Genomic DNA, 18,195 nt, shown 5'->3' with positions numbered 1-18,195 from the left:
TGCACAAGTTGAACTCACCCAGTTGTGTCTCTGCAGTTTTCCAGTTCATTTACAAAGTGTCGTTTTAGTGAAAAGCACGTAAGCTTCTTAAAGTAAATAGATCAACGTTTACGATCATGTGAATACCCAAAATAGACTCTGGCCTGATCTTGATTTTAGGAAAGTTGCCAACAATTCACCATCTGAGAGAGCAGACACCTGTTCATCCCACTGCTATTACTTAATCCCATTACCTAGGAGCGCATAGTATTTCTGCCCAGCTGTATTTTTCCATCACTAAATCCAGAGCTTTGAAGCAAAAAATATTTTTTTCTGAGGGATTTTAAATAGTATCTGGGCTAAAACACCTGTAGAGTTTCTATTCTCAGTCTCAAGTATTTCTAGAAACACACCCAAACTGGGTGTGGGTCCCCGCCACCACTGCTGCCTTTTTTATTTTTATTTTTTAAAGAAGGAAATCATGCTGTTCATCATAAAAAATAAAGTGGAGAAGGGAAATGGTTGCATGGAAGGTGCTCTCATAAATGTTTGCATCCAGGTTTAAAAAAAAAAAAACCTTATCCCAGAAACTCATCCCTTGCACTAAAGCAAATGTTGGTAATTTCAAAATCATTCTAGTAACCCAATGGAGAGCTAAATGGCTTATTATCTCGTTCTCCACACCCTTTTCAGTGCAAACTAGCATCCCCCCCAGAGCGGTCTCTGATGGAATCCAAGGCTGGCTTCCTGTATGGCAGGAATTTGTGCCAAATTCTGCTCTCATTTACACAAGTGCAAATCCACTGGAACTTGCTCCATCTAATGGGTGTGGGTCTTGGTTGGTTGGGCGTGGGTTACTGATCATTATTTGGCCAGTTTCTTTGGCTATGGATTTCGATTAGCATTTTATGGACCCATAATGATCCTATTTCCTTTGTCAAGCGCTCCAGATTAAAATTACACTGTATCATGTACTCTAATTAATAGAGTCTGGGCAAAACAGTCTCCTCCATCCCATGCAAGCAACAATTGACGTTAATGGCTGCACAGGTGGAACTGAGAGCACAATTTAACCCACACTCTGTATTTCAGTGTGTGAATCTTTGTGTGTTTGTTTTTAAGAATTTTACAGCACTAATTCCCGGAACGACAGTGGAGATTTTACATCAAGACTCCAACAACATTATCCAGCTGATAGTCAAGGCATACAATGTAAGTTTCTTTTACTTAAACATTTCAACTGATGTGTAGTAAAAACTGAGTTCAGTTCAACTTGCTTATTCCTCCCTTGTGGTCTCCACCCATAATTGGTTTCTTCTGAATCGTCTCCTGCCTCCCACCCTGCAGGGATTGTGGTGTCTGGGTCAGACTCAGGATGAGGTTGTTTGTGCTGATTTCATGCCCTGTCTGTCTATCTTAGATACTTATACAGTGCCCCTTACTGTAGTATCTGATCCCCTTACAATCTTGAATGTATTTATCCTCTTAACACCCCTGTGAGACAGGGAACTGCTCTTATCCCCATTTTACAGATGGAGAACTGAGGCACAGTGGGACTAAGGGCTTGTCTACCCGAACATGGCAAGCTGGGCTGTGACTGTACTCCGCACTAGCCTGCCATGCACTAACTCTCCGTGTTGACCCTGCTGACATGCATTAACACTTTGTTAATGCGCTTTGATCTAATTCTAGTGCTCTTTGAAAAAGGACTAATCAAAGCACATTAATGAACTGTTAACATGTGTCAGCAGGGTCAACATGGACAGCCAGTGCACGGCAAGCTAAAGTCCCAGCCTAGCTTGCCATGAAATAAATACTCATGTAGACAAGCCCTAAGGAACTTGTCTAAGGTCACACAGGAAGTCTATAGCAGAGCAGGAAATTGAATCTGGATCTCCTAAGTACCAAGTTAGCCTCCTAACTACTGGACCATGCTTTCTCTCTTCCTGAATATTGCTATCCCTAAATCAGAGCAGCCTGATGGTGGTAAAGCCAGTGATATCTTAGCTAGTGTGTCTTTGTCAGGCAGCTCACTGTGGGCCTGATCCAGCTCTGTGACGCTCAGAGCATCCTAGTGCCAGAGGGCAAGGGTATCAGGTAATGAGTTTCAGCTGGCCTGACCAATTCAGTGTGCCCCAACTCACTGTGGTTACAATTTGTATCTAAAAGATGTCATGTAACATGTCATTGGAAAACCAATATTTCCCTGATCATTAATATTCTTGTGTGATGTATGTATGTGGTGTGCAGGGCTTAAATTCTCAGAGTATTTCCCGGAGCCCCAGGGCTCAGGGCTTCAGCCCCCCTGAAACTGGCTCACGGCCCCCCAGAGGTTTGAAAATATTTACCAGAGCTCTGCTCCGGACAGCTCCAGCTGAATTTAAGCCCTGGCGGAGTGTATTAAGAGTTATGGATATATGCTGGAATGCTGACTAAACTGTGTTTAAGCCACGCATGTCAGGGGGAGTTGATAAACAGGTCTGCCCTAGACAAAGGAATGTGTATTTGCTTCTCTGACCAGCCCAGCTGTCAGGCAGAGACGATGAGGATCCATTTAGATATTAGGTAAACGAAACCTGTCAAGCTAACCAGTGGGGAGGAGATAGCATGGCATCTACACCTTGGTCTGGGTTTTACTTTTCAAAGAATACATTGCAAAGTTTTACTGGTCTGTAAAGAGGTGGGGGAAGGGGGCCTGAACCTCAAGTGATGAGCAATTGAATCAACTGATTGTAGACAATATTGCTGTATTATAAAAGTATAACGAGTGAGGTGTTTTATGAATGCCTATGACACACTGGTGATTAATGTCATTGTGAAGTGTATGTATTAACACTACATAAGTAATTATGAGGAGTCCTTGTTGCACCTTAGAGACTAACACATTTATTTGGGCATAAGCTTTCGTGGGCTAGAACCCACTTCATCGGATGCATGGAGTGGAAAATACAGTAGCAGGTATATATACATAGTACATGAAAAGATGGGAGTTGCCTTACCAAGTGGGGGAGTCAGTCTAACGAGACAATTCAATTAACAGTAGAATACCAAGGGAGGAAAAATCACTTTTGTAATGGTAATGAGGGTGGCCCATTTCAAACAGTTGACAAGAAGGTGTAAGTAACAATAGGGGGAAATTAGTATGGGGAAATTAGTTTTTGTAATGACCCATCCACTCCCAGTCTTTATTCAGGCCTAATTTGATTATGTCCAGTTTGCAAATTAATTCCAGTTCTGCAGTTTCACATTGGAGTCTGTTTTAGAATTTTTTTTTGTTGAAGAATTGCCACTTTTAAGTCTGTTATTGAGTGACCAGGGAGATTGAAGTGTTCTCCAACTGGTTTTTGAATGTTATAATTCCTGATGTCAGATTTGTGTCCATTTATTCTTTTGCGTAGAGACTGTCCGGTTTGGTGGCTGGCACATGATGGCATATATCACATTGGTAGATGTGCAGGTGAACGAGCCCCTGATGGTGTGGCTGATGTGGTTAGGTCCTATGATGGTGTCCCTTGAATAGATATGCGGACAGAGTTGGCACTGGGGTTTGTTGCAGGGTTTGGTTCCCGGGTTAGTATTTTTGTTGTGTGGTGTGTAGTTGCTGGTGAGTATTTGCTTCAGGTTGGGGGGCTGTCTGTAAGTGAGGACTGGCCTGTCTCCCGAGGTCTGTGAGAGTGAGGGATCGTCCTTCAGGATAGGTTGTAGATCCCAGTAATTATGGATACTCATGGATATTAGGCTTGTCAGTCTGTGCCCAAACAAAGGGGGAAATGGGTCTCTCCCAGACAGGAGGGAACATCACACCTGTCTCCTATGTAAATTAAGCTTCCTAGAATCAAAACCATGGAAGCCCCATGTGCGTACAGGGGGATTGGAAACCCACAGGAAAGGAAAAACAACATGAGGTCATCCTGCCTCTTGAAACAAAGTCATTGAACTTTGGAAGATATAAGCAGAGACAGAAGGCCATTTTGACATCTATCACTAGACAGACACAAGGGAACAGAGCTCTTGCAAGCTGAGAAAGATAAGTCCTTCAACCAAGAGGGGGTTGACATCTTTGGGAACTTAATATAGGTGAGAAACCTGCGTAGGCAAAGTTCTTTCAAGTAGGAAGACCAGGGAAGCCAGCATCTTGCACTTCTGTCCTAACTGAGGGAAAGTCAGCCATGGCTAGGAAGAAGGAAGATTAGTGAGATTTCCCTCAATTCTTTCTCCCTCTCTGGTGCTTCCCTGTTTATTTTCCATATCAAAATTTCTCACTGGATTCCCACAACTGGATTCCCTCCACCTCTTGCTCTGCTTTTCCTACTCTCAATCTGGCGTCTCACAATCCAGCTGTGTTCTTTCTGCCTTGCACGTCACCACCAGCCATCACATCTGTCTGTTACCTTGATGAAGCATGAGGTGTAATAGAACTTGGCTGGCTCTTCTATAGCCATAGCAGCTATGTAGTGTTGCTGATTTAAAAAACAACAACATGCCTTTGTCAGTAAGCTGAACAGAGATACATGCTTGGAAAAATCGACAGTGTTAGGTTCTAGCCTTGTTTATGCCGCATGAACATTAATAGGAATTATACACATGATAGAATGTGACCCAACAGTAGCAGCAACAAGGCGCTATTTTTAGAGTCACTTTCCTAAACATCATGGTAAAGTCTAGCTGTATCTCAAACATGCTTCTACTGTTAGCCCTGATGGTTTTCACTTGGCAATCTCTTAGGCTAGGTCTACACTACAGCGGGGGTCCGACCTAAGATACGCAACTTCAGCTACGTGAATACCGTAGCTGAAGTTGCGTATTTTAGGTCGGCTTACCTGGCGGTGAGGACGCGGGAAAGTCGACCGCTGCCGCGCTGCCGCCGACTCCGCTGCCGCCTCTTGCCGAGGTGGATTTCCGGAGTCGACGGCAGAGCGATCAGGGATCGATTTTACCGCGTCTTCACTAGACGCGGTAAGTCGATCCCCGATAGACCGATTGCTACCCGCCGGATCGGCGGGTAGTGAAGACAAAGCCTTAGAAACCTTTGTGTTGCAGTCTCTCCTGTCTGATGAAGACTTTCCTTTGAAAAAGTTCTCAGTTATATCCCATGAGGTTTCCCCAGTACAACGATACATAGTAAAAGGGGGGATGGATGAAGGATATCATAGAATCCTAGAAATAAGAGAAAAGCCCCCCTAAGCTATCTTGTGAGCAGCCCGGGGTTGTTCTCCCCAGTCTGCACTTCAGTGCTCTGTTCAGTCTGGTTTTAAATGAGTACACTGTTGAGAGTTCCCACCAGTCCCTTACGAGTATGTCTCCACTGCAAATAAAAGGTGTGTTCTTAACTCGATTTAGCTAACCCACATTAGCTAACTTGGGTTAAAATAGCCGTGCAGACAAGGCAACTCTGCATTTAACTGGGGTTAGTAGCTTGAGTTAGGAGCTCCAAGCTCCTTTATAGGCTTTAACTGGAACTGCTAACCCAAGTTAAAAACAGACTTGCCATATCTTCACTGCTCTTCTAACCCAAGTTAGCTAATCTAAGAACAGACTTTTTTTCTCCTCAGTGTGTAGACATATCCTCAGAGACTATCAGAGTCTAGTAGCTATGGGGGCACCATAGAGCATATGCTTTTCCTGGCTTTTTGGGTACGTAAGATAGCACCAAGTGGTTACATGATAGTTAGTAAAGGATGCTGGCTGGAGTATTCCAAGTGCTGATAGAAAAATGCCAAGACAGCTTTTCTCCAGCTCATTAAATAGACTCAGTCTTGATCAAGTGATAACTCGGTGTATTTACATTACTGATAGTTAGTCTCCCTTCTAGGATACAGCTGGCTGCTGAAATTTGCCCAGACCAGGAAGAGAGAGCACATTATTCTGACAGGTCAATGTTAATTTTTGTGAGATTAGTTTTAGGGGGAGTGGGTTGGCAGATGTGGGGGGAGTGTGTTTGAACTTTATAGAAACATACTGTGTTCAGACTCCAAGTAGTAGAACCTCTGCAGGGGCTGTAATGTGAACCCATGAACCTGACAGCACAATCCGGACTCCAGACAGGAAATAGTTTCCTGTATTACAACATAGATATGGGAAGTGAGGGTTTTTTGTCTTGGGTTGTTTAGATTTGCATGGTCTAAACCAGTTTTTTCCCTGATGCTTTCCAAAAGTATTAGCCTTTTGCTAGCATTGCCTTTCAGTGTGAACACTGGGTTCATTCGCAGACTGATTGGACATGGTGTTAAGCCAGACTGGGTTGGAAAACCCACCAGAGGATTAGTAGAGCTGATTTAAAAAAAAAAAAAAATGTATGCACCAAAATATACCTCCTTGACAAAACTTTTTGATTTAGATTTTTTCTGATCAGAAACAAACAAGAAACTTGGTTTCAAATTAGTATTTCAAAATGAAATGAACAGTTTGGTTTCAGTTTGACTTAAAAGGGGGAGAAAGACAGGAAGAAGAGTATAAGAAAGGGATGAGGAACCCTCTGCCAACCCCTCAAAACTGAAAATGGAAAATGGAAAAGAAACACAGTTCTTCAGTCTGAAATGTTCTGAAATGAAACCAAATGAAAATTTTCTTTTTAGTTCTCAACAAAAATTCCCATAGAAAACCTGACAACTTTCAACAGAAAAATTTCAAAGCTTGTCTGTTTCCCCCCCCCTTCCCTCTGAGAAATATTTTCTCTGGAAAACTGTTGGTTTTCTGACCAGCATTGTTAATCAGTGAGCTAATACAGTACAATTGCTGGCATGATAATTCTGACTTGGTAAAGTTTTCCACACCCTTTCCAGAGATGTAAATGACGTCTCAGGGTGCAAGAGAGTGAAGAATCAGGCCCTGTATTTTCATAACAGTAATTTTATACAGGAGAGTTATGGATGTTCGGGCAGATGCTGACCTTCTCCTCAGAGGTAGATAACAGAGCCCATTCATACTCTAGACCAGTTTTTCTTCCTGGCACAGAAATATCTGTTTTAAGATCTAGTTACACATCTCTGCCTTCCAGTCACATTGTGCACAAACAATCCTCAGGTATATTAGTCTGTGATTTGAATATGCAGCATTATGGACACATGCACAGTACTGTCCTTGATCCACCATAAAACCTCCAACTTTGGGATACGAGCCATGTTTTATTAGTCCTTTACTTTCCAATGGAGAAAATACCTTTTGTGACTGTTTGACGATGACTAGCCTTTCTGTGAAGGAGTGGGTGCATGTGTCTGAATGGATAGCTGCCCATAATTCTAGCTGTGCTGGTCAAAAGCACACTGAGCTGATATAATGCTACTTACACATGTGTCTGCACGCGTGGTTTTCTTTAAAAAAAATTATATATATAGATGCCCAGCCACACTGAGCACAGTATAAGAACCTCAATAGACTAAGAAGAACCACATGCACAAGAAAGATTCCTGCTGATTTTAGTAATCTGATGGGTTTCTTTTCTGCTGATTTCTAGAGTATTCGGTCTAAAGTAGAACTGACCGTCTGGGACAATCCTGAGGATGTCAGCCTGACCTTCACAGCTACGTGCCAAGACGGTTTGTTGTATCCTGGACTCAGGAAGTGTGCAGATCTCCAAATCGGAGACACAGTAAGTTTGATTTTTGCATCTCCATTAGATGGGTTGTTGTGATACTCTGTGATCTTGTGGGAGTCACTTCACTCTTCTTTGCCTAATGTTGCCCTCTATTAAGTGGATAATAATACTTGCCTTCCTCCTTTGGGCAACATATTAAGGCCTAGTTAATGTTGAAATCCTCTGATGACAGTACCACAAAAGTGCTAAGAGATGGTGGCTTTGTGAGAAGTAAATCAATTCAAGGTCAGCTCTGACCTTGGAATGGGGGAAAACAGGCATCTTGTTTTCAATCACATGCATGGAGTTTTCTTGAGCATTTTATGGACTGTGAAAGGCAGGATTAGACTCTGATCCCAGGCATCTGTGTCATCTTCTTACCTTTTATTTCCTCAAATCTCTCTATCTCTTAGGTATTACAAATTTTATTGCGATCATATCTGAGATCCTTAGTCTTCTGTCTCTCCCAAAACGCACTCACCTACCAGTATTCCGTTTCAACGACCTTCTGCAGTATTTCAAAAAGTGAGAAGCGTACAAAAAGCTACTCACGCGTGGATGGCACTTTTATGTCATATGGTGAATCTGAGATATAACTCAAGACGACACTGTAGGGTAAAAACACAGCTTGCCCCTAAATGCTAACATTATCCCATATTGGAATCTGTTGTGCGCTAATTAATAAATAGGAAAGTTTAGCTCTGCTTGTCTTAAAGTTGCACGTTTGTAAGATAAATGAGTTGATCAACTATGTCAAGTCTGTTTTCAGGACATTTAGGGAAATGTTGCAACATGATAAATTACTAGAAAAGACAAAGGATGAAACTTTTGGGCCAAAATCAGGATAAGATCAGGAAGATGGTTTTGTTTTCAGCTTTCAGTTCTCCTAGGAGGATTTAGTGGTTGGGTCTTTGGTCTTTTTCTTTCCTATTGACAATCCCCTGGGTGGACAGTAAGGCCTGCAGCATGGCATCTCCTGAGGAAATGATTGTCCTCTGGTAGCGAGAGATTGTTCTTGGATTCTTTCCAAGAATGACTTGACAGAACAAGGAGCAATGGTCTCAAGCTGCAGTGGGGGAGAACTAGGTTGGATATTAGGAAACACTATTTCACTAGGAGGGTGGTGAAGCACTGGAATGGGTTACCTAGGGAGGTGGTGGAATCTCCATCCTTAGAGGTTAAGACCCGGCTTTACCAAGCCCTAGCTGGGATGATTTAGTTGGGGTTGGTCCTGCTTTGAGCAGGGGGTTGGACTAGATGACCTCCTGAGGTCTCTTCTAACCCTAATCTTCTGTGATTCTATGATACTGTTTGGACATGATAGACTCAGTACCGTGCTACACAAATTTCAAGGGATAAACAGCCCTTAAGACATGTGTTGTCTTGGTCTCGCTACTCTATATTAGTCTATTTCTATCTTGCATGCAAAACAGAAGGCTGAACTTCAGACAGCCAGATTGTCAGTGGGTATAAATCATCATGGAGCCATTGAAGGCAATGGAGCCAGGCCAGCTTACACCAGCAGAAAATCTTGCTCTCAGTGATATGTTTGTTGCACTGATGCATGGAGTAGCTGAATGCCATTACTCTATTTTCCTTATTTTAGAAGAATTACAGATTTTTCCTGAGGTTAAGAGTAAATCAGTGCTTGGAATGTTAAAATGCTTTGAAACAGGAATGATGTTACAAAAAATAAGAATCTTGGGGACTTGGACTGTTAATGAAAAGGATGGTTTCAGCATTTCTAGCTTATTTACCTGTTTTTTTTAATCAATGGGCAAAATTCATCTCTGATTCAACTCCGCCAATATCAGCTGAGTTACACTGAGATGGATTTAGCCCATTGTGACTAAAATCTGTGTAGTCAAACTCAGACTGGGGCTGGCATTTCTGTTGTAAGAACGGGGTAGTGAGGGATGGGGAGGTACAGAGAATATTCCCTCTTTAATTTGAAGCTGCATATGAGACCCAACACTGTCAAAACATAGCAAAGGGCAGAAACAAGTTGTTCCATTTGTTGGAGTTGTTTTTTTGTTTTGCCAATTATTTTTGTGAAAAGGTCACATACCATCTTTGTACCAATCTCCAGCCATTCCCTGTTGTGTTAGCCAGCTAAAGAAGTTGGCCTGGAGCTGCTGCCACCCAGCCCATGACAGTTGGCACATTATTGAGTCTGGGAAAGGCAAAAGAGGACCCCTGGAAAGACCTCTTGAGGCATTTTAAGCATCTTGAGACATGGGCCTTTTCAAACCCAGTGGCTTTCTGGGGAAATGAAAAACTGATCAATAGTCTTGTCTTCCTGGGTAGGGAGCTACCCAGGAAGACAACTATTCGGACTGTGGTAGTTAGAGATGGGATAATCAGATAATCTAATCCATCCTCTAGCAAAGATAGAGCTAAGGATAGAGCTCCCAGTGTATCATCTGATACTACGCTTGATCACGCTCACTATGGTTTGGCACATACATTAAGGTCCCTTCAGCTGCCATCTCATCCCCAGAGTACTCTGCAGAAAGCATTTTGCATTATGGTTTATGACTTGTTGGATAAGTGCAGGAAGGTAAAAGGAAAGTAATAACACTCAACTTGCTGAGATTTAGTGAGTGACAGAGTTCCAAACATTAGGGGACGCAGCTTTCAGTGGTGTGTGGGATTCCTTTCTTTGCCATTTACAGGATTTTCTGGCACCTGCTTTTAGAGCAGCATGTTAGAATGGTAACACCAGGCTTCTGTGCAATGACGTATATTTGGGTCTGAAAGTGACATACTTCACAGCAAAGTACAGTTGGAAGGCAGGAAGGGGTCTTCTGAATCATCAAGGTTTCCTCTGTTCATCCCTCCACCTCCTGATATCCTCCAGCTACACACTGTGGCCTTCTGTCTTCCCACTGCTCCTGTTTTACTGTTTCTTTTATCTCCTGTTGCCCCTTGCCACAGAACTCTCTCCTTGTCTGCATCCAACAACTGCCCTCTGTCATCTCCCTGAAACCCTCCATAAAGCCCACTCCTTCAAGCAATCCTTCCTCCTCCTCAATAATCTTCATACCCTCCCTTTCTTGAACTGCTGCCCTGTGTCTTGTTTTGGATTTATCTTGTAAACTCTTAAAGGCAGGAAAACCCTCTGAGGCATACATTTGTATATGTTTGCAGTGTGCCAGGGTCTGTTTTATGGTGCCACTACTAAGGTTGCTCTGTCTTGGCACAGGGGTTGGCAATCTTAATGCAATGCACTGGCTAATTCCTGTAAGCAGTCTAGTGGTGAATAACTGTCCGTTTCCAGCTGAGTGTGACTCTCTGGGGAGATGGTCAGGGTTGCTCCATGTATCAGCCAGAGGTTGTGGACATGGTCTCTCTTCCCTGCGGATTGAGTGCACAACCTCTCTGCAGAGATGCTAGCCCTTGCTGGCCCAGGAAGTGAGAGAGAAACTAGGAGAAAGCATCATAATTTTGGGGATAAGCTACAAACGGCAGGCAGCACAGCATGAGCATTTCCTACCCCGGACAGAGAGTCAGGCAGATTAGTAATGAGAAGCCCCCCTGACGTGAACAGAGCACTAATGGGTCTGCTGTAAGGCACAATTCTGTGCTGGCAGTGGGGGGATTGGATATAAGCTGGTAGGTCTCTGCCTCCTTTAATTTTCATGCTTCTCTGCCTTCTCTCAATGACCCATTAGTGCTGTAAAGTTTGCCTCTCTGCAGAAAACTTGAAAGGGAACAACGGTCTTTGTAGCAGTGGAATTTCCCTCAATTCATGTTTGGGGCTACATCCTGCCCCAGTTAAAGTCAATGGCAAAATTCCCATTGACTTCAAAGGCAGCAGGATCTGGCTCTTAAAGCTGTAGGGAAACTTTCTTAAAAGAGGATAACACTGGTATTGGGGTCCTAATCTGCTATGGTTTAATCCTAGAAGCACTGGTGTCAATCCATGTAATCCTGCTGGTTTTTCACTGATCCCTTTAGCTCAGTCTCTCTGATCTGATTTCCTCTGTAATTTAGCATTTTTTCTATTCTCTATAATCATTACAGGTCTTGGAAATCAGTCTCCCACCCCCGAACCCCTTTTTCCAAAGAAGGGACAGTATTGCTGCTGTTTCCATTAGGTGGAACTGGGTGCTGAAATTCCATTTTGCATGCTGCCGTTTGGCAAATAAGAACAGAACAGAGCAGATGTATTCCAATAGCAGCGAGAACTCAAGGTGATTCTTTAAAGGAGAAGGATCTTTTTTCCCCCTCTGTTTTTGTTTTGTGTCTTCAAAATAAACCCAAGAGACTGTAGTAGATAAGAGAAGGGTTTATTCAGAGGCCTGGAATGAAAATACTTCGTACTAACATAATGCCTTCCATGCAAAGATCTCGAAGTATTTTTTCCTCACCTGCTTGCATCCATCTGGACTGCGAGATGTGAAGCAGCACTCTGTGTTTGTTAGTAACAATAGCAGCTCCCTGCAGCCTATAAAAGGGCAAGACTTCTTCAATCTTCATAGTCCAAGTCATTGGCTGTAAGGTTTTCTTGGTTCTCAAGGAGAAAATCCCTCGCATTGACTGCAGCATCACAGAATGAATCGGGATGATGAGGTGCTACATAGAGAGAGAGAGAGAAACAAATTATAATAGAAGTATACATCTAAATACCAATAACATTGTGGAGACTTTGATAAAATTGTAGGACCGATTTCTCAAAACCTCAGGAGTTTGGGCCATATGATGCTTGCTAAATTTGCATATACAGCTATCATGATTCCATGTGCAAATCAGGAATTTGTGTTCACAACTGACCTGTTATACCCAATTTCCATATGCAGTTGTGGACATTATAAATACAAATTAATTATGAATCTGTGCAGTTTTGACTCCAACCCTGGATTCCTGAATATTTGTTAACCGTTGTCAGATTGTTACATTGATTCTTTAAATAGAATAGAATGGCTGCTCCAGTTAAAACTCCTTCCCACTTCACAGAAACCAGAGTGAGCAATAATGAAGAAAATTACCACTAACTGCTGGTGACTTTAATATTATTGCAAATCTTCTCTTTTATACTCTCTTTTATACTTTAGCTGTGTTCACCCTACAATACCATGAGAGAGTGAGAGCTTGAGTCTGTTCTGGCTCATGCTCCAGCAAAAGAATTGTTAACTAGGATCCCATTGCAGGGCCAGATTCTGCCATGTGTTACACCTGCGAGGCCACAGTGAAGGCAGTGGGATTGAATAGGTGTAAGAGAAGGCAGCATTTGGCCGGTGGTATCTTTATTACTGGTGATTATGAAGAACATGAGAACATAGGACTGGAAGGGACCTCCTGGGTCATTGAGTTCAGACCCCTGCTGTGGAAGGCAATCCTGTCATATAATCCCATTCATACATTTATAAAGATCCATCTTAAAACTGGTTAGATGAACAAGCCAGAAAGATCCCAGCTGGACTTTCAGATCCTATATCAGGGGTCATCAACCTTTCAGAAGTGGTGTGCCAAGTCTTCATTTATTCACTCTAATTTAAGGTTTCGCGTGCCAGTCATACATTTTAACGTTTTTAGAAGGTCTCTTTCTATAAGTCTATAAGATATAACTAAACTATTGTTGTATGTAAAGTAAATAAGATTTTCAAAATGTTTAAGAAGCTTCATTTAAAATTAAATTAAAATGCAGAGCCCCCCGGACTGGTGGCCAGAACCTGGGCAGTGTGAGTGCCACTGAAAATCAGCTCACACGCTGCCTTTGGCACGCGTGAGATCGGTTGCCTACCCCTGTCCTATATTATGTTTCAGGGCTGGAAATTAGAAAAACAAAACAAACCCTCTTTTGAGCACATTGGACACAGAATCACTCAGACAATAAACAGGACCATTCAAAGCCAGTTTTTATCCTCTGTCTTCAGATAGAATCATAGAACTGTAGGACTGGAAGGGACCTTGAGAGGTCATCTAGTCCAGTCCCCTGCACTCGCGGCAGGACTAAGTATGATCATATCTAGACCATCTCTGACAGGCATTTGTGTAACCTGCTCTTAAAAATCTCCAATGACAGAGATTCCACAACCTCCCCTAGGCAATTTATTCCAGTGCTTAACCACCCTGACAGTTAGGAAGTTTTTCCTAATGTCCAACCTAAACTGTCCTTTCTGCAAGTTAAGCCCATTGCTTCTTGTCCTATCCTCAGAGGTTAAGGAGAACAATTTTTCTCCCTCCTCCTTGTAACAAACTTTTATGTTCTTGAAAACTGTTATCATGTCCCCTCACAGTTTTCTCTTCTCCAGACTAAACAAACCCAATTTTTTCAATCTTCCCCCGTAGGTCATGTTTTCTAGACCGTTAATCATTTTTGTTGCTCTTCTCTGGACTTTCTCTAATTTGTCCACATCTTTCCTGAAATGTGGTGCCCAGAACTGGACACAATACTCCAGCTGAGGAGTAATCAGCACGGAGTAGAGTGGAAGAACTGCTTCTCACGTCTTCCTTACAACGCTCCTGCTAATACATCCCAGAATGATGTTTGCTTTTTTTTGCAGCAGTGTTACACTGTTGACTCATATTTAGCTTGTGATCCACTATGACCCCCAGATTCCTTTACACGGTACTCCTTCCTAGGCAGTCATTTCCCATGTTGTATGTGTACAACTGATTGTTCCTTCCTAAATGGAGTACTTTGCATTTGTCCTTATTGAATTTCATCCTATTTACTTCAGACCATTTCTCCAGTTTGTCCAGATCATTTTGAATTTTAATCCTATTCTCCAAAGCACTTGCAACCCATCCCAGCTTGGTATTGTCCGTAAATTTTATAACTGTACTCTGTATGCCATTATCTAAATCATTGATGAAAATATTGAACAGAATTGGATCCAGAACTGATTGCTGCAGGACCCCACCTCATATGCCCTTCCGGCTTGACTGTGAACCACTGATAACTACTCTCTGGGAATGGTTTTCCAACCAGTTATGCACCCACCTTATACTAGCTCCATCTAGGTTGTATTTCCCAAATTTGTTTGAGATCATGCGAGACCATATCAAAAGCCTTACTAAAGTCAAGATATACCACATCAACCACTTCCCCCCATTCACAAGGCTTGTTACCCTGTCAAAGAAAGCTATTCGTATTAGGTTGGTTTGACACAATTTGTTCTTGACAAATCCCTGCTGACTGTTACTCATCATCTTCTTATCTTCTAGATGTTTGCAAATTGATTGCTTAATTATTTGCACCATTATCTTTCATGGTACTGAAGTTAAGCTGACTGGTCTGTAATTCCCCAGGTTGTCCTTATTTCAAGTAGAATCTTGCTTTTAAGTTCTGAAAAGTTTTTTGAATTCTAGAACCCATGAAATTCTTAGTCTCTTTATTTGTTAATAATTTGTATTACAATAGCATCTAGAGGCCTCAATTAACATCAGGGCCCCTCTGCACTAGGCAGTGTACATACACATGGGAAAAGACAGTCCCTGCCTCGAAAAGTGTACAGTCTAACTAGACAAGAGCACCAAAGAGTTGGAAAGGGAAACAGTGGAGAGGTGATTTGCCCAAGGTTGCACGGCAGAGCTGGGACCCCAGGTCTCAAGTATTTCAAGCCACTACCCCTCCCACTGGACCATGCTGCCGTTTGATGTTTCAAAAGCTACAATTTAAGCTCCCCATTCATTCTTTTTTTTATTTATTTATTTTGTTAAATGTCTCAATATTCCTCTTTAGGTTTCCTTTGAGGTGTCTGTCGAAGCTCGGAGCTGCCCTACCGAGAACACCTCGCACACTTTCACCATAAAGCCAGCTGGGTTCCGGGACACTCTGGAGGTGGAGGTTGCTTACAACTGCACTTGTGGATGTACGAAGCAGATGGAACGGAACAGCAGCAAGTGCAGTGGGAATGGGACTTACACATGTGGATTATGTGAATGTGACTCAGGCTATTTGGGATCCAAGTGTGAATGTGAAGAGGGAGAGAGCGGGAACATGTATCAGAACATGTGCCGGGAGGCTGAAGGCAAACCTGTCTGCAGTGGCAGGGGGGAATGCAGCTGCAACCAGTGCATCTGCTACAAGAGTGAGTTTGGAAGGATCTACGGGTTATTCTGTGAGTGCAATGACTTCTCTTGTGCCAGATACAAGGGTGTCCTCTGTTCAGGTGAGTGTGCATCCCTCTCTGCACTTCTTCTCATTCAAAAGCTGTTACCATCTACTGAATCTCCTGTGATTGATTGGCTGAGAAATGATTTTAGATCACCCCAGCATGCTTCGTAGGCTGGTACTTGCAAATTGCCATGTATTCTTTCCATGTTGAGATTTGTGCTCTTCCTTCTACACAGGATTGACAATTTCCCAGGAAAAACTAGTTTAGGACAGGGTGCAGGTAAATACTGGCTTAAACCCAGTTTAAACTGGAAAAAATAATTGCATCACTGTTCAGCAAGCATAGAATGAATCTTTTCAAACTTTGGATATACACCGCTACCTCAATATAACGCCACCCGATATAATGCAAATTTGGATATAACGCGGTAAAGCAGTGCTCCGGGGGGGCGGGGCTGCGCACTCTGGTGGATCAAAGCAAGTTCAATATAACACAGTTTCACCTATAATGCGGTAAGATTTTTTGGCTCCCGAGGACAGCGTTATATCGAGGTAGAGGTGTAGTCATTCAGAACTGAGGCATTAACTCGGTCTGTCAACTACCTCAAAATTGGTCTCTTGCTACAGAATGCTGCACGGCCAAATGGCCCTGGACTGATAGTCTGAAACCCTGCATGCCTCTTATTGCTTAATGCTTCAAGCCTACAACTCTGCATTATTGTCCATTTCATATCATCGAATGTTTTTGACTTTCACTTATATAATTATGAAAACCGAGATATGAGTCATGACATATATAACTTCCTTGAGAAAATACCAAACCAAAATGTATACAGACATTCAGTATTATAATTACATATATTAGTATTCTGCAGTTTTACTTTTTGTTTGGACTGCCCTAAATTAATCTCTGAATCTACTGTCGTATGTAATTTGAATATGTAACTGTTGTATGTAACCACAATTTGAATATGTAACTAAAACTAAGTGTAAGGTGGTGTGTATTAACAAAACAGTTTTTAAAATAGAAGCTGTCTTAAACTGGGACTAAGTACCGTAGTTTTTCCGGGGGCAGTATAAACCATTGTTTTAGCTGGTAAAAATGACCTCTGGTAAATATCATGCCATCTCTGCTTCTAGGTTTGTTTAAAAAATGAGATCTAGAAAGAAACTCTCACTGTGATAATGAATAGAATGTGTGTTGTCTATAAGAACTGGGCTTTCATTGGCACTGGCAAAGAGGGTAGAACGAACTGTACTCTCCAGATTGGGACTTTCTCCAAGATCCCTGGGGAATCAGAAGTCTGGGTTGGTTGAGTTGGGTTGGTTTTGATTGGCCATCTGTTGTTGGTTTTGCATCTTTGATTAGCTGAGCCTTTCCCTTATTAGTCCAGAGGGTTAGCAGAAGCCATTTTGACTTCCTCTCCTGCACAGCCTTTTGTCTTTGAAATGCTCTGTCCCCTTTATGACTGCAATCAGCAATTGCTTCTATTCTGTGCATGTCTACACACGGTTCTTGCAGACAGTGAATCACACCTGGTGTGAGAGGTTCAGTTAGGCACAGGGTGAGAGATCTCACCTCCCTGAGAGCCTGGCTTCTCTCATCTCTTCCTGTCTCTCTTTTCATTGTCCTTAGCTGAGGAGCTTGAATCAGCCTGCTAATCCTCAGCTGGGCCAAATGAGGACCTTGCACAGTGCATGGAGTGTTGAGTCAGCCTTAGTCTACTCTCACCCTGTCACAGAAACATTCTGCTTATAGACCTTTGCTCTCATTCTGGAATTCTTTAGTTAAGACCCTTTGCAGGGAGAAGCAGAAGCAGCTCATATGAATCTCTCTGTGTATTGCTGTTAACTTTATGATTTTTTAAAAATCGGTACGACTTCATGCCACTCAGCTGACTACTGACTACAATGTGTACAATGGCATCTTCATCCTAAAGGAGCCCCCAGGACTTCACAAACTGTATCATATACAATTGGGGGCCTGGCATCCTCCACTGAAATGCAGCTACCTCTGGATCAGAACACAGCTGCTATTGAATAGAACAAAACAACGCAAAGAGAATCACTTATTCCCCCGAGTATCCTGCCTCAGGGATCTTGCCAGCTGCAATGGGGAAGATGAATACAGTATCCGATCAAAACTGAAGTGGGAGTTTTAAATAGGAAGAATACAATTGTCCAAACAGAAGAGTCTTGCCAATTCTCATGGTTTTGTCATGAGACTCATGATAATTATTGTTTTCCTTAAAGCTCCAGCTCCTGGAGTCAAGTAGATATGTGCTGATTTGAGCCTTTATTCTTAAAAAAAAAAAAAAGTGCCCTCATGGCTGTGGAAAAAGCTTCAAAATGTGACTCCAGTCCACCCTAAAGACTCAAAAAGTGGAAGGTAAATGAAAAGAACCCCAAATCTATTATTTTACACAATCTCGTGATTTTAAAGCCAACCTCATGATTTTTGGTGAGCCTGACTCATGATTTTTGAACCTTTGGGGTTAGCAATACTGCAGAGAAGCTGATCAGGACACTGTAGCTCATGTTCTTTTCCTGCCCCACCCTCCCAAAAAAAGTGTGTGTG

General features: G+C 42.4%; 1 protein-coding gene across 1 annotated transcript in view; it reads left to right on the top strand.

Annotated features, from left to right (window-relative positions):
* ITGB5 (integrin subunit beta 5) overlaps positions 1-18,195 on the top strand; it is a 102,869-nt gene that overhangs the window by 49,850 nt on the left and 34,824 nt on the right. Inside the window, exons 8-10 of the mRNA XM_065413110.1 lie at positions 1,102-1,191; positions 7,433-7,567; positions 15,243-15,672. Coding sequence (XP_065269182.1) covers positions 1,102-1,191; positions 7,433-7,567; positions 15,243-15,672 — 655 coding nt within the window. The remainder of the gene's footprint in view (positions 1-1,101; positions 1,192-7,432; positions 7,568-15,242; positions 15,673-18,195) is intronic.

This window comes from Emys orbicularis, chromosome 11 (genome assembly GCF_028017835.1).
Source record: "Emys orbicularis isolate rEmyOrb1 chromosome 11, rEmyOrb1.hap1, whole genome shotgun sequence".
Lineage (NCBI taxonomy): Eukaryota > Metazoa > Chordata > Testudines > Emydidae > Emys > Emys orbicularis.
Note: the sequence above shows the minus strand (reverse complement) of the source record. Positions and strands in the feature narration are given on the sequence as shown.